This window comes from Carassius carassius, chromosome 47 (genome assembly GCF_963082965.1).
Source record: "Carassius carassius chromosome 47, fCarCar2.1, whole genome shotgun sequence".
Taxonomy (NCBI): domain Eukaryota; kingdom Metazoa; phylum Chordata; class Actinopteri; order Cypriniformes; family Cyprinidae; genus Carassius; species Carassius carassius.
The window spans coordinates 13,709,680-13,732,099 of record NC_081801.1 but is presented as its reverse complement, the minus strand read 5'-3'; the positions used below and the strand labels follow the sequence as shown (position 1 = coordinate 13,732,099).

The 22,420-nt window shown below is 37.1% G+C and overlaps 2 protein-coding genes across 3 annotated transcripts; both read left to right on the top strand.

The window, feature by feature from the left end:
- The first annotated feature begins 5,090 nt into the window (after nucleotides 1-5,090).
- Nucleotides 5,091-8,832, top strand: LOC132130187 (magnesium transporter NIPA4-like). Of its 2 annotated transcripts, none has more exons than XM_059541871.1 (6): nucleotides 5,091-5,311; nucleotides 5,976-6,239; nucleotides 6,542-6,598; nucleotides 6,682-6,772; nucleotides 7,550-7,710; nucleotides 7,792-8,831. In XM_059541871.1, the coding sequence occupies exons 2-6, from the start codon at nucleotides 6,134-6,136 to the stop codon at nucleotides 8,391-8,393; spliced, it is 1,017 nt and encodes a 338-aa protein (XP_059397854.1). In that variant the 5' UTR covers nucleotides 5,091-5,311; nucleotides 5,976-6,133; the 3' UTR covers nucleotides 8,394-8,831. The 2 variants fall into 2 exon arrangements, with proteins under 2 accessions (XP_059397854.1, XP_059397855.1); XM_059541872.1 differs by lacking the exon at nucleotides 5,091-5,311 and adding an exon at nucleotides 5,344-5,389 and having other exon boundaries at nucleotides 7,792-8,832.
- A 6,136-nt stretch (nucleotides 8,833-14,968) lies between these two features.
- LOC132130164 (TLC domain-containing protein 1-like) lies at nucleotides 14,969-20,473 on the top strand. Its single transcript, XM_059541837.1, has 4 exons — nucleotides 14,969-15,592; nucleotides 16,525-16,607; nucleotides 17,618-17,700; nucleotides 19,893-20,473. The coding sequence occupies exons 1-4, from the start codon at nucleotides 15,387-15,389 to the stop codon at nucleotides 20,274-20,276; spliced, it is 756 nt and encodes a 251-aa protein (XP_059397820.1). The 5' UTR covers nucleotides 14,969-15,386; the 3' UTR covers nucleotides 20,277-20,473.
- The last annotated feature ends 1,947 nt before the right edge of the window (nucleotides 20,474-22,420 follow it).

Sequence of the window (22,420 nt, the reverse complement as noted above, 5' to 3'; positions counted from 1 at the left end):
CATCAGATACAATCGAGGATAAAAACACAATAAAGTCCGGGACTTATTTCCATTGTGGTCCTCAACACATAACATCAGGACAAGACACTTGCATAATGTGTAATAATCAATGACATAACATACTGTACAAACATTTTTCCTTAAATAAGCAAAATATAGACATTAACTGGCCCCTGGTCCTATTCCGCTACCCTCTCTAATAACCAGTCCTTAGTCCTCTTTTTAAAAGAATTCATGCTTGAAATCACTTTAATTTGCTGGTCTAACTTGTTCCACTCAACTGCCCCTATATAGGCATATGTTTCTTTCCCTAACATTGTCTTGAATGCATAAGGACAAAGGTCTGATATACTGCCACGAGTGTAAATATTGTGTGTGTCCTTCACCTTATTAATAAGACACAACAAATAATTTGGGACATTACCATACAATATTTTATGGGTCATGGTCAGTCTTGACATAATAACAAGCGACTCAACAGGAAGCCAGTTAAGCTCAACAAATTGTGACCTACCTATATGAGACCTATGGCCCATGTTTAGAATTACTCTTATTAATTTATTTTGTGCTGCTTGCAGCCTCCCTTTAAGGCGTTTTGTTAGGCCTTCAAACCAGGAAGTGCATACATATTCAAACTGGTTTAAAATTAAGGCGTTAGCTAAAATTATCATTGTTGACCTATCTAAAAATGTAGAATTTCTGGCTAAAAACTTTGTAAGCCCAGTGACTTTACTCAGAAACTTATTGGACATATTTCTGCCATCCAAGTTATTTTCTAGGATGCAACCCAGGTATTTTACTGACATTTTTATACTGACCTCAACATTATTCAAAATAACCCTAAATTTCGAGCATCTATTTAATTTATATTTTGAGCCAAACAAAATGGCCTCAGTCTTTTCAAAATGTAGAGACAGCATATTGTCAATCAGCCAGTTGTTTACAGAAGATAACTCAGAGCTCAGGTTACTCTCTAGAGTGGATTGTTGTTTATGAGACATTAAAAGTGCAGAGTCATCCGCGGAAAGAAATAATTCACATGAACAGGAGTCTGCCATATCATTAATATATGTTAACAATAAGGACGGCCCAAGAATACTTCCTTGTGGAACTCCACATTCAACTATACAAGGGTCTGACAATACGCCCCTTAAGACCACTAATTGTTCCCTCCCTGATAGGTAAGATCTAAACCATCTACAGGTGGAGCTGTCTGCCCCTAAGGCCTCAAGTTTGGCAATCAGTCTGTCATGGTTCACTGTACCAAATGCCTTTTGAAGATCCAATAACACCATTCCGCAGAAATTTCCATTATCTATTTCCCTGTGTATGATGTCAGATAAATAGAGTAGGCATGATTCGGTAGAATGTGATTTCCTGAATCCGGATTGGAATTTAAACATGAAGTTGTTTTTATTCATGTATTCATTAAATTGCTCATTGACCAACCTTTCAAATATTTTGGATACTGTGCATAAAATAGAGACTGGTCTGTAGTTACCAGGATCGTGACTATTTCCCTTTTTAAAAAGGCCCTCTTGAGGTCATTCGGGAAAACACCAGTTTCAACAGACAGGTTAAAAATATGTGAGATGTATGGGGCTATTTGGGCAGCGGTGTCTCGTAAAAACCAAGGAGATAACCCATCTAACCCAGGGCCCTTAGAGCAGTCTAACTGTAATAGCGTTTTTTCCCATCTCCCCTACCTCAACCTTCCGTAAGGAAAAGGAGTTTGGCAATGCTCCAAGTTTATTGTAGAATGATTTCACCCTATCAATATTAAAAAACCCATAGGAATGTTGAAGATTTGAGACCAGCTGTTCTGCTATAAAAGTGAAATAAATATGAAAATATTAGAATGTATAAACAAATCAAATAAAACGGGGGATAAAAGTGGCCAAAGGGGAAGAGTGTCCAAAATAAACAGGGAATCTGGGGTCCTCGTCGTGCTGCGGGGTTCGTGTGGGTCGGGCAGTGTTCATGGAGGAAGGGTCCAGGTAAGGGGCGGAGACCGGCGGCCGCACGCGCTCCCCTCTTCGGTCCGGGGCGCGAGGGGCGGCGGCTTCCTCTAATGGCCGCATCACTCTCGTTGGCCGCGGCGCTGGCAGGGGATGGACAGCCCGGTATCCTGGCCCGACGGCCGTGTAAACGGGTGCGGTTCCCATCCGGATCGCGGGTCCGGCAGCTCACGTCTCTGGTGGCGCGGGAGTCCCTCAACGCACCCTTCCTGGACCCACGAGGACACCAGTGTGCATGCCTTTTACTGTCTATGGTGCATGCACGGGGAAGAGACCGGTCTCCCGAGGAGAGGCGCGTTGGGCTTTTAAACAGCGGCGGTGATGAGGCTCCATTTCCTTCAGGTGTGCCCCATCACGCGCCGCCAGCCCGGACTCGTCCAGCGCCCCTCCTCTCACACACCCACTCCAGTCGAGAGCCTGGTGAAGGGCGGCGATTTAGGACGGGGTGCCGGTGACAATCAGGGAGGAGGCAGCTGACTCGTCACAATACATTTAATAAAATACAAATATATTTATAATGAATGAATAAATAAATATTTTTTAAATTACAATTCTACAGAGATGGCAAGAGGAAGTAACTTAGGCTTAGATAAACCCCAGATATATATTAAAACTATTCAAAATGTTTATTACTTGATTGCCAGATGCAATATTGTCATTTTATGGTTTTATAAGATGATTATTTTAATAAAAAAAGCCATTGTATTATTATTATCTTAAATGCAGGTAATGAGTGGAACATCTATATTTCATGGTTTAAAAAACAATTTAAATGTCTGTATCACAAAGGTCACAACACCAAGCCAGACTCACCTCACCCAGAACTTCATCATTCTGTAAGCAAAAAACTCCAGTTTTTTCACAAGCAATAATGCAAGAGTGGGTTTATATATACATAATAAAGTCACCTACAGACATCAGCCCTTCAATGGATGACATGCACACTGAGGTCTGATATCATAGTGAGCATAATTTGGCTAGTGCTTTTGTCATTAATGATGTTAATTTGTGCTGATTGACATTGCCATCTGACCTGCTAATAATAAACTCATCCAGTGCTGTTCTGTTATTGAAATGATGTTTGCTACCTATCTGTCCTATGAAAGTGTAGCTGTGCTGGGGAACAACATCATCTTTCTGTGTGGCTGTATGAATTGTTTTTCAGAGCTTGTGTGGGAGGCTGCAAGCAGGAGTTGTGCTCCGTTTTGAATGATCATGGTAATTAGTGCAACGCACACACTGAACAAAAGCCATCTTGAAACTAGAACATGCATACAAATTAAAGCAGTCTATTTCTATGAATGACGTTTTTTCCCTTTCTCATCTCTCTTTCAGGTGGCCAATGAGCTTGAGCATGGGCAGGATGGGAACGGTATGTTGAGACAACACAGACGACTCTATATCACATGGTTTCATTGTTTGTTGAAGACAGAATGGATAAATAAAATGTCAGGTTTTATGAGTATTGATTTGTTGGAATCTGTGAAGAATTGAACTGAACTGTGTTGACCCTTTAAACTCTAACAACATGAATATGGTTTATTTAACCCTCTTTATAAATTCTTTAAAAGAATTTATAACGTATTTAGTAGGCTACCTTCTTTTATCCATAATCACATCAGAGATTGTGTTTAGATAGACTGGCAGAGCAAAACAAAAGTCCTATTCCTCCCTGTGTGACTTTTAAAATGGTTAGTGTAAAAGAAATCTCTGAACAATGAGCCAACTTTATCACCTGCTTCGACTTCAGATGATTTTCTCTGGAACAGCAATAGAATAGTCAGGATGAAGCTGTGTTTTTTGTTTATTAGTCTGCAGTGACATCAACTGGCCATTTATAGAATTGACCCGTTATATTTAGTCCTCTTTTTGGGGTGTTTGATACATTTTGTAACATTAATTTATTTATTGCATTTTGCAACTCAACATCTTTTTATTTTATTCATGAAAGATTAATTTAACTTCATGTTTGAATAATTGTTGAAGAGTGAATAACTGTTTGTTTAAAAAAATATAATAATGAGGCGATCCTATGAAAATGTTAGATTTTTATATATATATATATATATATATATATATATATATATATATTTGTAAAAACAGCTACTTGTCACCTCTATGCATTCCTTTTCGTCATTTCAAATAAATAAATACTTTTTATTTGTATGTGTGTAGGCCTATGCATATGTATTTGCATTTTGCAATTGAGCAACTATTTTATTTTATTGATTTTTATTTTCAACCGCAAGATTCATATAAACTCATGTTTAATCCTGCATTTGCACACTCAATAATCACTGTATGAAATGCAGTGGAACTTGTGGTTATGCAGCCGGTGTCGAGGGAGTTTTGTGTGAGCACACTTGCTCTAGGTTACCAGTCTCCAGGCAGTCTGCAATGGCCCCATGTTGCTCCATTTAAAAACTGATTTTGACACACCCGAGCACAACAGAATAACTGCTTACAAATCTTGTTCTAACAGGTCATGGTATTTAAATGTTGAGGTGACAATGGATGATCAGATTGATTTGTAACAACTGATGTCTCAAAGTTCTCAATTCTCATAAGATCACATCATGATCCTTCTCCAAATGGAATGGAGAACCTAGCTGCAAAACAACAACATGTCAAATAGCACTCACTAGAGATTAAATTTGAATGAACTCAAGCCTAAGCAGTGATCAAAATACAGTAAGCCTGCTAAACTGTCTCTTTATATAACACTTTACAGTCAATATAAGCATGTCATTCTTTTTTTTATCTCTGCTCAAACCCGTTAAAAATGATAATAATAATAATAATAACGCCAACGATTACAATAGGTGCCTACGCACGAAATCGGTGCTTGGCCCCTAATAATAAAATAATGCTACAATAACAGTTAGTAAAATGTATTTTTAACTGCAGCTCGTGACAGTAACCACGTCCTGCCCCACTCAGTCAATATAAATGTCAAGTCTGAATAGGAAGTTTCACGTGTGTTTGCGTTCTGCATATTGTATTACGAGGAAGGGCATTACTGTGTATCCGTTTTGACAACTGCTGGCTCGTAACTACGCTGCTCGGGCGTGGCAGTCGATAGCCTACCTGCTTTGCTCGTGGCCGTGTTTACGTGCGCGCGCATCTCAGGTATCTGTGGTTCTTTAGTGCTATGAAGTTACGCGCTCGGGAGGAACCGATGCAGAACGTGTATTCTGGCATATTCAAATGAACCGAGGCGAAGTCCGAGAGAAATGTTTATCTCGTAGTTTATACTGATACAAAATAATTCGTTTTTAAATGGCTTCATTTCGGTAAGTTTTAACCCGTCGTTTATAGTGTGGGGGAAACAATGAAAGACATACACCTGTCATCCGATTCATGTAGCAATGGTAAGAGAGTTTGTTGTCTTACTTAAGAGCCTAACATAAATTGCAATGTGATTTTATTATGTTTTTTTGCATGTAATGTGAAAACTTGAGGTTTAAATGACGTATGTTTTTTGTTTTGTTTTTGTACTAGTTGCACATTTTAGTAGTTATTTGTTTCATCAATGTGTTGTCCTTTGGAAAGTATGACATGTTAATTAACATATGATGACATATTTGTTTAAAGGACAAACATTCCTTATTGTATGACCAGCCTTTCAGTCAATGACTGGCCGCTGGCTTTGGTTGTTCCCTATAAAAACACTATGTAAACTTTAAAAGATGATTTATAAATAATATTAAAATATAAATAATATTAAAATGTTGAAGAAAAAGTAACAAAATGGCAGCCTATAGTGATGAGTGATTTTTTATGTTTTTATAAAAAAGCATTTCACGTGAATAAGCTGCTTTAAAAAACAATTCTGGGTGCCATTCTTTGTTTTGAACAATTTTGTTGGACATTTTACTCTCAGCAAAAACTGGCAATTGTTTTGGCAATTTAACCTATTATTGTTGTAACGTAGTTCCTCTTTTTTCTTGTGATCAGGTTCAGTAATAAGGATCTTCTGTCCCACATCCGCCTCTGTTTGTGTGTTTGACACGGGGGTTTGCAACAAGTCTTTTAGTGTTGACAACTCCAATATAAACTCTACAGTCACCACAGCAGCTCTCACCATCAACAAATGGAGCAACTACAATTTCTGGATGGGCTTGTCGCTGGCCGTGCTCTCAGCTTTTCTCATAGGAGGAAGCATTATCCTGAAGAAGAAGGCGTTGCTGCATTTGGCCAGTATTGGGGAAACGAGAGCAGGTAAGGCAATTTACATCAGAATTTACATAATACAAAAACGTCCAAAAGTGCCATCAAATTCTGATGCAATAAACCTTGCATGGAGTTTATACTTTAATATTCAGAATGTTGAGTTACTGGTTTTGTTTTTGAGGGTATTTAGATTTAATGCTTATTATTTTACTTGACTGGAAAACAGTTGTGAAATTGGTTGAAACTGGTTCCTTCTTTGTTTGTGCTTAGCTAATAATGACAGAATCACCAACAGGCTCTGTTTTGTGTTTTTAATCAAACTGAATATGTGAAAATGTTTGTCTGTTTAGCTGAGGGAGGTCATGGGTACCTGAAGGACTGGTTGTGGTGGGGAGGCCTTTTGACAAGTGAGTGCAGTGCAAGGCATCTGTCAGTAATCTTCCTCTGATGACTCCAACAAACTTAGATAAAATCCTGCATTTTTTCGCAGTGGGTGGAGGTGAAGCGGCAAACTTCACAGCGTACATGTTTGCTCCAGCCACAGTGGTGACCCCTTTAGGAGCTCTCAGTGTTCTTATCAGGTAACAGCACCACCGTTATTCACCCTCACCAATGGTTGGCTCCACATAATGCTGTGTAAACTTTATAAGCCTGTGAGTCAGAGGACTAGTATATTTCTGACTGTATTTTTGACTGTAATGTTAAACATCCTGAATTGCAATATGTTTTACACAATTAAAGTACATTTGACAGAGCTAGAGGGCCCAGATAAGACCCAATGCAACGCTACAGTATGTTGTACTCTTGTGGGATTTTGGTGTTAAGAATATTAAATATAATTTCTATATGACTAAAATAATATAGATTCATATTTTCATCAAAATATTTTTTGAAATATCAAAATAGTTTTTATTTATAGTTGTGGACACCAGTTGTGTAGTACAAAGTTATTTTTTTTTATATTTTCGAAATGTCTTATCCTCACCAAGGCTGCATTTATTTGATAAAAAAAAAAATCAAATGTCTCCCCCAACATACAAGTCTCAACAGAGGCTGAAGTGATGTCATTTCTTTGGCAAATGGGATTTTGACACATACTAGATATTCAAAGAACATGCCAATTGATAATTTCAATAACAAACGGCCATTTCATCATGATATGATTATTATAAACATGTACCAAGAATAAATCATGCACTGATCTCCACCTTGATCTTCTGAATTCATGAGATAACAGTTGAATAGCCCTTTCTCATTACGAGTGCGCTGATTCTGTTTATGGCCTTTTGTGTTTCCTAGTGATTTCACTAGAACTAAATGGAAAGGTATTAATGGTAATGTTTATTTACTCTCTTCAGTGCAGTTCTGTCCTCCCACTTCTTCGGAGAAACAATGAATCTTCTAGGAAAACTTGGCTGCATGCTCAGCATACTGGGAAGCACTATAATGGTTATACATGCACCTGAAGAGGAAGAAGTGACGACGCTTACAGAAATGACAGAGAAACTACTGGATCCTGGTTAGTGTTTCAATACCTTTATTTATAGAACTAAAAAACATGTGATAATGGATAACAGACATTTGTCTGCTTCTCCTAAAGGTTTTTTGGTGTTTGCCAGTATTCTGCTGGTTGCTTGTATGCTCCTGATCTTCTACGTCTCCCCTCGCTTCGGTCAAACCAACATATTAGTCTACATTAGCATCTGCTCTCTGCTCGGAGCATTCACTGTGTCCTCGGTCAAGGGCCTCGGCATTGCGATACGCACCATGTTCTCTGACCTCTCAGTGGTCCGTCACCCTCTCACCTGGATTCTTTTGCTGACCTTAATCGGATCCATCATCATCCAGGTCAACTATCTGAATAAGTCGCTGGACACCTTCAATACGCTCTTGGTATATCCCATCTACTATGTCTTCTTCACCACCGTAGTCCTGAGCACCTCTGTGATTCTCTTTAAAGAATGGGGAGCCATGTCAGGAGTGGATGTGGTGGGCACCATCGGGGGCTTCCTGGTGATTGTGATCGGGGTGAGCATGTTACACCTCTTCAAAGACATGAACATGTGTTTTGAAGATCTAAGAAGCAATCTTTATCAGCCACAGAGCCCGTCAAAGATGGAGGACAAGCACATCCTCATAGAGAACATAGAGAGCCTGCCGCCTATGAGAGAGGAAGGGCCCAGAGTCTTCATCATCAGCTGAGATTGTATCAGATCTCAGCTAGTTTAGTAATATCCTCATTTAATTGATGTTAATTGATGATTTCATCTGCTGAAAGCTGTTGTACTATGACGCACTGATTTGGATTGGCTGCTGCTGAGTACATTGATGAAGCAGATTTTTTAATTTTAATTTTTTTAAATATTATTTTGCTGTTATTCAAACTTGTGACTTGAATTCAACTTTTAGCAATGTTGGAAATGTTTAAAGACTGAGCATGACGCAGCAGAACTTTTCAATCTTGCTGCTGAAAACTGCCAGTGAAGCACCTAATATACAAAATATATTTTTTTCTTCTCTTGAACGGAACTGTGTGGGTTATATTTCCAGAGAATTATCTTAAAATAGACCGGTGAATCTAAAATATTTGCATACATTTTGAATGAAAAATAATATATATATATATATTTCATATTTCACAGGAAATATATTGTTTGTCTTGAAAAGTTCAAAACATTTGTTTTTCACATACTATTAGACAATTTACAGACATGCCCCCCCCCCCCATTATGAGAATATATAATGCTTATATTATATTATATTATAACTTATTCATTTGTGTATGGTGTGTAACAACACAGGTGTGTGGCACATCAGAAGACAAGTGGTCATATGAAACACAAGTACTGGTAAGGCGTCATGGCTGACCACAGCTTGTGAACAGATAACCTCATCATATTAGCAGGTGAAAACGGCTTTTATTTTGCTCACTCAGTTTCCGGCGTATAGTGAATCATTTACAGGCGTCAGGAACCTGCTATCCATATGTGAGAGTCGAAGGAGGTCTGAATTGACCTTGATGCTGATTCATACGTAATGTTTCTGGACCAAACATGATTCATGATTAGGCCTGAATCTGTGCTGTCAGGATTCCACAGAACGTTCAGCAGATATTCCTTGGCACAGTGGCCTACTACACAGCCCCAATCCTCATGTGTTGGTTTATGTAATGTTTTGTCTAATTTGCTTATGCTTTCAGTTGCATCTAAAAGCAGTATCACATTCAGCGACTAACTCTCCATAGTACATTTACACAGATTTGAAAAAAAAAACAATTGATGAATGATGTGTGGGTTATTTGATTCTGTCTTGCCAGAGGCATGTTCCTGTAAACGAATAGCTCCAAACGACATGGGTGACAAGACTGTATTTAACTTTTAAAGCACTGGGTCAAATGACTCTACCCATAGAACTTGTATATTGTGTGATAGTTGGCATCTGTTTCTATCAAGTTGATTTGATCAGAAAAGATAAAAGTCTTTAGTACAGCGATTTTTACATTGTATTTTTTTATTTATTTATTTAAAATCACCTCTCCACCCAATGTTAACTATACGATGTTTGTATTTAACATTGCACCAGCATTTATTTGAGAAAACCGAGTCAAATGCATAAAAGCACATTTGCGTGATAGAATTTAAGAGTTTATTAATAGTGTTATATAAAGTAATCTACACATGATTTTTCACGGTGTGCTCCAATATTCATTCAGATGTCCTGCCTGAAATCTCCCATAGGTCAATACAAGAAAAACAGCAATTGTGCCAAATGGTCTTTCTCAAGTTGCACCAGCAGATGGCATACTCTACACTCCAGTCAATCTCATATTCCCTGGCATACAGGACTCAAAACAACTTCTTAGAATTTCACAGAGCTTTGCATAGGTGTGCCTGAACGTATGACACTATTGACCAATCAGAATGCTCATGCTTCTCACTGTTGCTAAGATACAGTGAAACAACGTTGTAATGCAAAGGGGTTAAAAACTAAATGCTTAGAATTCAACTTTTTAATCAATTTACACATACATTAAATGCTTGAAACAACTTTATGTTCTTTTAAATGTAGTAAAAAAAACTTTTTATATAGCATATTAAGCCACATTTAATTTAATATATATACAAATGTCATTTTAGAATATTAATGACTTGAATTAGAATTATTAGAAAGAATGGCTGCTGAAAATTCAGCTTTGCCGGCACAATAATATATTTTATTTTATAACATATTAAAATAAAAAACAGTTATTTTAAATTGTAATAATATTTTACAGTACTGTATTTAATGTATTTCTGATTAAATAAATGCATCTTTGGTGAGCAAAACAGTGTGTGTGTGTGGGGGGAGGGGGGGGGGTATAATACTGGTACTTTTAGTTGACCTTTTGGATGTATTTTATAAAACCCTTTATAATATAAAATTTAAGATAAGTTGTGTGTGAATTTGCATATTAAAATGTAATTTTTTTATGTGATTTGCAGGGGCTTTTATTGTTACCTTTGTAATGCCATTTTTTATAACTTTATGAAATGTATGTCATCTTTTGTCAAACAAATTATATTTATAAACTTTTTTCAAAATTTTAATTCAACAATAAATTCAATTAAAATAAGATACAATCAGTCAAATAAAATCAGCATCAGCAGAAAATAAATGTGACAATATTGAAATGCATTTAAATTCATAATAACAATGTGATTAGATTAATGATTTAAATATAATTTCTTTTTAAATATAGAAATATTAAAGGATTTAAATAACTCAATTATTTTTTTTTTTTTTTATGGAACTGAACCTGCCGGTATCCATCAGTTGATTCGTTCAAACTGCTGATTCATCTAGGAACAAAGCAAGTGACTCGAGGCTTGTCCAAATACCCACACCTGCGGTCTTTGGACTTGATCACTTGACTACTTCTATGAGGTTTTTCCTGTATTTGGCCCAAGTGTTTAAATAAAGATGAAGACCACAAGTGTGTGTACTTGTGTACTTTTCATTACGTGATGGGACAAACTATTCGCACACTATAAATCTAACTCACCCATTATCAGTTTAATTTGTTGTAGGCATGTTGCTTACATCATACCAATTTAAAAAAATTTTTTTACCTTTCTGTGATTTTTAATTGTAACTGTAGCAAACCTACAAGAGTGGTAAGATGTTAATTTGCACTTTAACATTCAGTCTTACAGGACTAAGTGGAATATAAAGTGGTGTACTGAAAAGTAAATAAACCAGCAGACAATACATTTACAGAAAAGAATGTAACAGGCAAAGGTCTCCAATGGCGTCATGTAGTCCCTGTGACGAGTGGGGCGGGGCCGAGAGCCCTGGGATCAGGAGCGAGGCCAGTGGAGTGATTGGAAATGAGCGACACCTGCTCGACCCACCGGTCTCGAGTCCCACGGAGGAGATGGAGGGATATAAAACAGGAGCAACGACAGAGAAGGAGAGAGGACCAGGCCTGGGTTTTAGTTGGGTTTGGTTTTAATTTGTGCGTGTCAGTCGTCCGTGAGGGGCTGACGCGCTGTTTTGTCTTTATTTTATTATAAAAGTTTCTATTTGATTGTCCGCCGGTTCCCGCCTCCTTCTTCCCGATGATTATGAAGTTTAAGCGTTACAGTCCTATTAACAACTTGTTAGCAACGTCTTTTTTAAGAAACTTATCAGTTTTTTAAAAAAAATCACGTGTGGGGTGTAACTGTTGTGTTTTATGTTGTAGAATAAAACTTGAATGTATCTTGAGCCTGTGTGAACCACAGACTTTATTTTAGGGATTTAACCAAAATCCCATTCAAAAACCCCATTGACTCTGGGATGATGGAACCGGAAGTGCCTACAAAGTAACATCATAGTTCCACCACTCTATACTGAGGTGTCATACATAGATCACTGAGAGTGTCTGAGAGGGGCACTTTTGAATCATTTTGAAAAAGGGCAGGGGCAGCCCCCTTCCCCCTTCTGCATGTGCCTGCTGTGGCAAGTACAACAGCTTTCAGGGTCACCGTGTTTTCACCAAGTACAACATGTTCCTAGATCAACATCCTTGTTAATCCTGAGACAACATTCAAATGAACCAATCAGAACTGAGGGATAACTTTTCAGGAAATATCAGATCAGTGGTAGGATAGGTCTAGGGGTAAGGATTGGGTTTAGTCTATATTTTTGGACAGTAATGTTGATCCAGGATCAACAAAATATGTTGATCCAGAAATATGTCTTTCAGCCGAGATTGGCCCATGAAGAAAAAGCCTTCTGTCAGCCAGAAGTGTTTTGTAGCGCTGGCACGGCTCTGGCCCATTATCTTCTCACCGTTGTCAAGACTGAGCCAATACTGATGCTTTTTTAAAGTTCATTTTTTTTGTGTGTATTTGGTGTAACAGAATATGTTGACATGCTTTAATGTTAAAAAAAACACATTATTTTTAAAATACTGTAAATTATTGTAGGTCCTATATGCCCCGCCTCTCTCAAATGCATAGTTTTCTACAAAGTCCCTCCTTCTGACAAGAGCAGTCTGCTCTGATTGACCAGCTGACCCAGTACATTGTGATTGGCCGAACACTGCAAGAAATGTAATGCCCCTTTCCATAATCATGAGCTTCATCTTTCAAAATAAATGTTAAGACAGTTAATAATGTCCTTAGTTTTAACATTAGCTCAAGCCCGAAAGGGGAACAGAGTGATGTGACAGGCACAGTGACAAAACTTGCATGTGTTTGCAATACACAAGCCACACGGACGGTTAAGACAGCTGACTCCACTGTGACCCTGTCTCTCTCTCCCACACACACACGGCCATGCAAAACTCTGCCTTTGAACAGTCAATAGCAAATACTTAAACTAATAACAAAACTTACTTAGAGTAGCTGATTCAGAAGCACCAGATTGTCTTAGCAAAGTCAGAATACCTTCTCTCGAAACGGTCATCCGTAAAATGTGTTGCTGTTCTGTTGTAAGTAATCTTAAAGATACCTAAATGCACCTACTTTAGAAATGCCAAATAAAGTGCTTTTGCTTTCGCCTAGATACACACAGCATCTCCCTGACATGGCTGCTTCAGTGTGGTTAACTGTGGTTACTGAAACCATGCCTTCCATCTTTGCATGAACATTTGGGCACATTTTAGTTCAAATGGAACCAAAAATGTTCCAGCTGCCCTTGCATGCACAAGCAAACAGCAGGCCACCGCTGTGCCACAGGCCCCGAGCCCAGGTAAATATAAATAAATAAAGTAAGAAACCTCATTTGTCAGTTTTTAACAATTTTTATTCGCCAACCATTAACAAATACAAAATTAATAAAAATGCATAATGTGCAAAACAGAGTGCAATATAGTGCAAGATATACATGTTTTGTCAGGGCATCGCTCCCGAACCAGTCAATGAACTTGTGGTGCTCAAACCGAAAGCCTCTGGTAGGAGCTCTGTGCAGTCTACTCTATACAAAGCATATGGATGTGATATCCAAATACTAATAAAACACATCTTCCCATTAGATATCAATTAAAACACTGAGGCATGAACTTTTTTTAGGACCTTTTCTTGACAGTGATGTCAGTGCTGGAGTGACATCCCTCATTTCCAGTCGTTCACAACCACTGATAGCGAAGATAGTTGATGGAATGTCTGCTCTAACCATGGTGTCTCTAAATTTGGAGAGGTCCCAAAAGGATTACTGCTGTCATACCACTGTCCACCTGTGCTGTCAATGGATGTACTTACAAATCCAAATCCTCCACAATTCCCCCCATTACCTGTCCCGCAATACAAGCTTCCACCATATAATTTCGTCCCTGGCAGCTGGGCTGAACTCCTACATATCCAGAGTCTGAAGGAAACATCTGAAATGACAGGGATCATTGAGGAGGTAACACGTGATCAATCAAAAAGGCCACTATGGGCTAGTATGCATTGTCCTTGACTTACAGCAAGCAAGTTCTGTGAAGCAGCTCATGTGAGGTCCGAATCCACTGCAATGACACTGGCTGGCCAAATTGTTAAACTCTCAGACAAGGGTTTGGTCAAGTTTGTTATCAAACTTTACTTATCTATTTTTTCTTTTTCTTTTTTCAGACAGCTCTGCTGGGTGGATGTTCAAGAAAATAAGTGCAGTTTTCTAGCAATTGACTGCAATCGTCCAGACAAATGCACTGAATGTTGTTGGGGATCCTGAAATTGATCTTCTTGATCCAGAGGAATCATGTCTCCCAGATTCAAGTGCTCCTGAGCCAGAACCTGAAGTGAATCTGGTCGATATCAAACATTTGTGTGTCCCAGATCCCAGCGTTCCTGAGCCAGATCCTGAAGTGGATCTTCTTGATCCAGAGGAATCGTGTGTCCCAGATCCAAGCTCTCCTGAACCAGAACCTAAATCGGATCTGGTCGATACCGAGAAATCATGTATAACCACAAATTAACCATGGTTTTACTACAACAACTATAGTATAACCATGGTTATTTGTAGTAAAACTGTCAATATGCCTAAAAACATGGTTACTACACTTTTACTATAATAAAACCATGGTTAATTTTCACAAGGGCCCCATTTCCAGCCCTGCTCATATCACAACTGAAAGCTGACCAAACACAACACGCTTTTTTTGTAAGCCATTCCTCTGCTGTGACAGTATGAGTGAAGTCATTTGATCCAGCTGCAGGACACAAGCCATTTCATTTATTAGGGACAGCAGTATGACTGTGAGTTTAAATGGCTTCTATTGTTCTGTTGTGCTCCCCCCCCCCCACACACACACACACAGCTGACGCGGCTCTATCACTACATGTACGGAGCGTTCGGCTGGATTGTTGAATACAGGGAGATGGACTCAAAAAGTTCAAGGGATAGAGATAGAGCTGTCATTCCTTGTTGTAACACGCCCACAGATCGATTCATCATCAGCCAATCAGTGTTCAGCAAACAGGTACTGTGACAGATACCACACCTTTGACAGGCACCAGCACGTGGAAGAAAGAGCGAGACGGTGGAGATTAGAAACAAAGAGTCTGTAGTGGTGTAAGGAAGACTGTCGTCAATTACAAGGAGAAAAAAAGACTGGGACTGATTCAAGAATCTGAATGCAATTCATGTGGATTACTTTGGAAAGGGCACCGAAAGTTTAGATCAGCAAAGAAACAATATAACAAGGACTCACTGTCTGAGAAAAGGAGAGACGCAGAATAAAGTGTGTGGAGGATGGCCACATGGCTGAATGAAGTCCAGAAGCATCCAGCCCTGTATGTCTTGTGCTGTTCTGTAACCTTCAGGATCCTTCACAGGTTCCTGCAGACTGTGCCCAGTCCCGGGACAGTGGACACAGACCCCTGGAGGACGTGGAAATGGAGGAACCTCTCAGTGTCACTCGTCCACTCACTGCTGACTGGCATCTGGGCCGTCACCTGGTGAGCTGTTTTTGTTTATTCATTCATTTTTTATAAATTTTATCAATATTTTGGCTTTGTTTTCCAGTGAAAATATCTATACATACATCATTAAAATGTCATTAAATCATCTAATTTTAATTCATTTGAAAATTATAATTTTACCTGAGAGGCAAAATAATAATAATAAAAATAACTTGTTTTGGAGCTCACGTTTAAATTTGTATTTTATTTAATTTTTTTTGTTATTTAGCTATTCGTTATTTTTCTTTTTGTAGGCATGAAAGGAATGCTTTTGCGTGAACCAAAAAAATCTAAAAAATGAAATTATTTTATATGACATGTTCCTCACAAGAAGTTTTAATATTTTTATTAATAGTTTTATTTAATTCTGAAATTCATTTAATTGTTGACATTTAAAAATAAAAGTCTAATAAATTGCCCTAAAATATATTCATCATATTTTAAGGATGTTTAAATATTTTTTACAAGGCAAAATACTAAGACAGACACAGGTTCTGTACATATAGAGTCAAAGCACATTATAATTCTTTTGTTAATATCTTAATAGCTTGTGGTTATTGTTAGATGTTGTTATATAGTTTGTACTAAAAGCCATGTCTAAGAATAAACAAAAGTTATTGAATGTTCATGACAGGCACTTAACTTTCAGTTACTGATCTCTCAGTTTGGAAACAGGAAAAACCTGCTGGACAGGCATGAATGAGAGTTACATGAGAATGAGAAATTTCACCATTCTTATTGTCATAGAATGAATCATCCCTCAAACCAAGCAAGAGTTTCACCAATGTGGGTGTTTTTGACTTTTATCAGCAATGGACTTTTTCACTCTCTTTTGTGTTGTTTAGTGTCAGTTACTGAGCACATGCCTGTTATATTTTGATCTTCTGGTTGATATGATCAACAGTTTGCATGAATCTGTGTCCCGACAGTGTCATACAGTATCCTGTGATGGTGCATGAAATCCACTCCACCTACACCCCATCAGCATACATGCTAGTCGTCGTCTCCTCTGGTCAGTAAACACATCAGCAGATATCAAAAACACACTGCACTGTTATTATCACTAATGCAATTACTATCATACAGTACTGCACACATGCAACACAGTTAACCCAGACCACACAAGTAAGTATGTAGCTCATATATACTTTATATGATTCTCACGTTCTCCTGCAAGTTCAACCATGTAGAAATCCCTGTCCTGCCTCTGTGTCACCCTGATCTCCTGATAAGAGTTTAAGTTGCTCTGTGACTCAGGTTTTTGGAATGATATTGTAGAAAAAGAACTAAGATCTTAAAAGCTATGTTTCTCTCACAGACTTTAAATTGTTAAAGCAGGAGTCGTCTGTTATAAGCTACCATACCTGCATTTTTATTGAAAAAAAAAACAAAAAAAAACAAATTTTGTGACATATTACATTTTTTTATATTAAACAGTTTAAAATAACTGCTGTCTGTTAATATTTTTTAAAAGCTGAATTTTCAGCAGTCTTACTCCAGTGTCACATGATCCTTCAGAAATCATTCTAATAGCTCATTTAGTGCTTAAGAAAACATTTCTTATTATAAAAGTTGAAAACAGTTGTGCTGCCAAATATTTAATAATGGTGATATATATATTTTAAGATTCTTTAAGAAATAGAAAGGTCAAAATTACAGTATTTATTTGTAAAAGTGAAGATTTTTGTTTCTGAAAGAAATGGATTTCAGTCACTTTTGACCAATGTAATGCATATTTGATGAATTAAAGTAATAATTTCTTACTGAAAAAAAAAGAAATTGATCCCAATGGTAGTACATAATACTAAAAAGATTTATCCCCAGATTCATCTGCGAGTCTTCTCTATAGAAACTCTATCAAGCTGAGACATTTAACACTGATTGAGTGACCCTACAGTAACTGTTCCACATACAGGGACTGGAAATGGACCGATATAAAATTAAATCCCTCTTGTAACAAAACAATTTATTTTTTAAAGGTTTTGTATGGTCAGTAAATTCAGCATTGATCTCCTTCAACAGGCTACTTCATTCAGGATGCTGGTGACATTATTTTTAGTGGCTACGCAAAAGCATCTTGGGAGTTTTTACTTCACCATGTTATGGTAAGTCAATGCACGGGTTATGACACAAGACACTGAAAAATGTTTAAAAAATGCTATGTGAAGTCTTAAAAATTCTAACCTAAAAACCATAAAAACCTGGGCATTGTCACAGCTTGTTCCCGATAGAAAAACTCGAGATTCAGGACCAAATTTTTGAGCAATAAAGTAATTCATTTTGAACAGGTAGAGTGGGCTCAGCTGAGGGGTGTATGGACTGCCACGATGATTGCTTGCACATCATTCCCACTTTTACTTAAGGGAAATTTATCTTTGGTACTTTGTACTTTTTTTTCATTGCTTGTTTGGCAAGGCCCAAACCTGAAAAAAGACATTCCACACTCTATAAGCAACAAAAGCAGAGTAAATAAGTGTTATCATTCAGATACATACATGTACATGTTTACAACAGAAAATGACAAGAACATCCAAAATACACTTGTTTAGTTTCTATTTGTGTCTGTGGATTTCAATTATAATATTTATCTTGAAAGAGCTTTTCTCATGCACTTAACCAAAAATCTCCACTTCAGTAGCACTTACATGAAAACCTCGCAGATTTATTTTTTATCTTCTGAACGAGTTGACACAGAGGTTTATTCATAGATAATTTTATTAAAAACTAACTTTATTAAAAAAAAAAAAGTTCTTCCTAAAAACATTCATTGATTCATTCATTGGCTTTTAACAGTATTTTCAGATTTATGGAGTGATAAAAAAAAAAAAAAAACACTGACTAATATAATGTAACAAAATGAAACAAGATTTTTGAAACTGCCTTTTGAAGATTCAAGACCTTTTGAACCCTCTGCACTCCCTCCACTCACCATCATGGACAGCACTGTAACAACAGAAGAGTCATTCATGTTCCTGGGCACCACCATCTCTCAGGACCTGAAGTGGGAGTTCCACATATAGACTTCATTGTCACGATGACCCAGCAGAGGCTGCACTTGCTTCACCAGATGAGGAAGAAGGAGCTGCTGATACAGTTCTACTCTCTGCACTTTCTGTGTCCGGTTAAGCTCAGCTACCAAATCAGAGCTTAGAAGATCACAGCAGATAGTCTGGACTGCTTAGTGAATCACTGATATAACCCCTTTGCACTCATCCAGAGTGAGTAAAAGAGCTGGCAAAATCATTCTGGACCCCTCACACCCAGCCCAGTTCCTCTTTGAGCTGTTGGCGTCTGGTTGGCGCTACAGAGGACTGAGCAGCAGAACAGCCAGGCATAAGAAGTTTCTTTCCTCACACTGCATGGAAAGTGTGATTTTGGTTAGTTAATGGCGCTGTATATTGCTGTGGAATTTTCTGGTTAATGCCTGTTCACAGGAATGTGCAGCCAGCACAGATAATTGTTGAGAACTGCCGATAATTGAAAGAAAATTCAAAACTTTCTTCCCATTCCCTCTGCCTAAGTGAAGCTTTCGTATGTATATTTCTATGCTTTGAACTACACAATATATATATATATATATATATATATATATAAATTTTTATATTTTGTTATTTCCTATTTACTTATCCTACTTTTATGCTTTTTATTATATGTCTTGTCTTGTCTTGTCACTGTCATTCTGTTTGTGCTGTGGAAGCTTCTTTCACCAAATAAATGTATGTCTAAACATACCTGGCAATAAAGCTCTTTCTAATTTTGATTCAATGTTTAGATTTCTCTTCTGGAGATGTATGCTAATTAGTGCATATTTAATGAGATAAATATGTCCGAAAATATGCAATACAAAAACTATTGGTAATAGACTTGTAATCACATTTCCATCGATCTCCGAAGTGAAAGTCATCATAGATTGTTGAACTTTTATAGTGGTGAATGGAAACTACAAGAAATGTTCTTATTTGCTTTTCCATTTGCTCCAATAGCCAAAAAAAAAAAAAACCCTTCCATGATAGATTTTTTATAACTTTACACAGAAGATTTTGTTGTTGTTGTGACATTATGTCAGTCAGAAGAAATTTGTCAGATTTTCTGTCACTCTCTCGGTCACTGTATATTAGAAACACACAGCAGTGTTGACCAGTTTTCTGTCATTTATCCAGTTAAGAAAGCACAAAGTATACTGTTGCTAGATTTACAATGTTTATAACTGTATCCTCACAAGGATCCATTCTTAATGTAATCAATCACATCTATTCATGTTTTGTGTTAACTGTAAACCTGTTTTGTTTTCCTGTAGGTGATCTGGTGTTTCCTGTATGCTGTGTTCACTCATCAGTATGTGGCAGGTGCAGTGGTGGCTTTATTTGTGGAGGTGAACAGTGTGTTCCTACACACACGTTTATTGCTCAAACTGGCTAAGGTGGCCCACAACTCTTTCATCTACACCGTTAACAAACTGTTAAATGTGGTGACCTACATGACCTTCCGGCTCGGAGCACAGTTTTACCTCACTTGGTACCTAATACACCACTACTCAACGTTGGATCATGCCCTCTACTTCCTGATAACCATGATGCTCATGAACATCATGATTCTCATCTACTTCTACCGCCTCCTCCGAACCGACTTCTTCAGCAAGAGGCATCCTCACAACAGTGGTCGTAAATTTGCTGAGGACTAAACCAACGAAAGGCTGATGTCTATCGGTCCTAAACCAAAGACAGCATTCAAGTGAATGTTAACACAAAATGTATCCATAGGATGCCTGTACTGAATGAGCAAACCTCACCAGAGAGAGTCTGATGTGAACCAGAGACATTTAAAAAGTTTTCATATGTTAGAATAAAACAAAAACTCAAAAAACAACTTTACAGTCAAGTCACCTTTATTTATATAGCGCTTTTAACAATACAGATTGTGTCAAGGCAGCTTTACAGTATCAAAATAGGAAAATAGTGTGTCAATGCAAAAGGAAAATAGTTAACATTCAATTTCAGTTAAAGGGAGTTCATCATTGAATTCAGTGATGTCATCGTCCAGCTCAGCTCATTTTAAATAGTATCTGTGCAATCAAGTAGACATTATTGCTGGAAATTAAGTATCCCCAAGCATCCAGAGGTGACAGCAGCAAGGAACCAAAAATAAAAATAAAAGGAGAAAAAAAACTTAAACTTAAAAAGGGTCAAGCAAATTGTTTAAGGACCTGTTAGCACAGACGGGTTTTTACACTGCAAAAAGGTTTTCTTGCTCAATATCTTGTTTTCAAGGACAAATGTCTATACATTTTATAAAGGATTTACTTAAGCAAAATTATAGATTTTAAAGTTACAGTTCACCCAAGAATGAAAATGTGATGAAGATTTACTCAACTTCTAGTTATCCAAGAAGTATATGAGTTTGTTTCTTCATTGGAACAGATTTGGAGAAATTTAGCATTACATCACTTGCTCACTAATAGATCCTCTACAGTGAATGGGTGCTATCAGAATCATAGATATGTATGGGTCAGAAAAATTAACAGATGATAAAAACATCACAATAATCTACATGACTCCAGATCCATTAGTTAACTACACTCTCGGAAAAAAAGGTACAAAAGTTGTCACTGGGGCGGTACCTTTTCAAATTAATTTTTTTCTAAGAGAGTAATTGTGTAATTGTTCACTTAAATGAACTATCCCTTTAAGTGTTCTGTTAGATAGTAAATGTTCTGTTTTTTTATTTTTATTTTCTGCAAAATTAACTATTTAAGTGTAAAATCTGAGAAAAAACAAAAACAAAACAAAATCCATCTGCCAGTGGGATAACAATAATAAACTTGATTTCCCTTTGAGTTTCATACACAATTGGCAGATACTTTTTTAAATAACAATACTTATGTGATTTAATATGTGATTTACGAAATTTTGCTTTTCACATAAGCTTAATTTAATAATTCTTAGCCTTTTTTACTAGAAAACAACAATCAATATTAAGACAAAAACTTTCAAAGAAGAGGCAATGCAGGGATTGACAGTACAAAACATGGGATTTGTCAAAAATAAGATATACGGAATTCTCAACATTATGATAGTATTTGGTTCAATGTATCCACTTTATTTTTCAATGTGGAAGTAAGACATTTTCTGTGAATATTTGATACTTCTGATTCATTAGCAACTGTATAACGAGAAGAATAACAAAATCCAGCAACGGTAAAACTGCACTACAAACCAGTGTTTTCATAATTAAGATAATACATTAAGTAAAATGGTAAGACGCACCGGTTTGTATTATCAAGCAGCAAAACAAGATATTAATACTAATATTCCAAAACTTTCTGAAAATACGAGAATTAACTGCACAATTACTAGAAATGTGTACCTTGGATATTATACAATTTGCATACATACAAAATTTGTGGAAAGATACATGTTTCCAACTCTGACTTTGAACCAATTCTGTATACTGGCCCTACTATGGAGTGTGTGCAAGAGAGTGAGCAATAAGTTGCTGGCTACAGCTCACTTAAAGGGTTAGTTCACCCAAAAATGAAAATTAGACCCTCGAAACATCCTAGGTGTATATGACTTTCTTTTTTCAGACGAATCCTGTCGGGGTTAAATTAAAAATTGTCCTGGCCATTCCAAGCTCGATAATTGCAGAAAGTGGGTGTTTCTGTTGAACTGTCCACAAGTTGTCAAATAAAGCGCGCACATCCATAATAAAATGTTATATAAAACATATATGATAAATTGACATAGTTATTAAAAGGAAAACTCCCTGTTTCCCTCCAATTTTCTATTTCTTTGTTTTTTTGACTAGATAAACAGTACACCACTCCGG

What these genes read in the sequence shown, in the direction of transcription:
- LOC132130187 (XM_059541872.1), top strand. Translation starts at nt 5,350, where the DNA reads ATGAAAGACATACACCTGTCATCCGATTCATGTAGCAATG. An exon ending in GCTCTCAGTGTTCTTATCAG is followed by an intron (nt 6,773 to 7,549) that starts GTAACAGCACCA and finishes TACTCTCTTCAG; the next exon opens with TGCAGTTCTGTCCTCCCACT. An exon ending in AGAGAAACTACTGGATCCTG is followed by an intron (nt 7,711 to 7,791) that starts GTTAGTGTTTCA and finishes CTTCTCCTAAAG; the next exon opens with GTTTTTTGGTGTTTGCCAGT.
- LOC132130164 (XM_059541837.1), top strand. Translation starts at nt 15,387, where the DNA reads ATGGCCACATGGCTGAATGAAGTCCAGAAGCATCCAGCCCTGTATGTC. An exon ending in GCTAGTCGTCGTCTCCTCTG is followed by an intron (nt 16,608 to 17,617) that starts GTCAGTAAACAC and finishes CTCCTTCAACAG; the next exon opens with GCTACTTCATTCAGGATGCT. An exon ending in TTTTACTTCACCATGTTATG is followed by an intron (nt 17,701 to 19,892) that starts GTAAGTCAATGC and finishes GTTTTCCTGTAG; the next exon opens with GTGATCTGGTGTTTCCTGTA.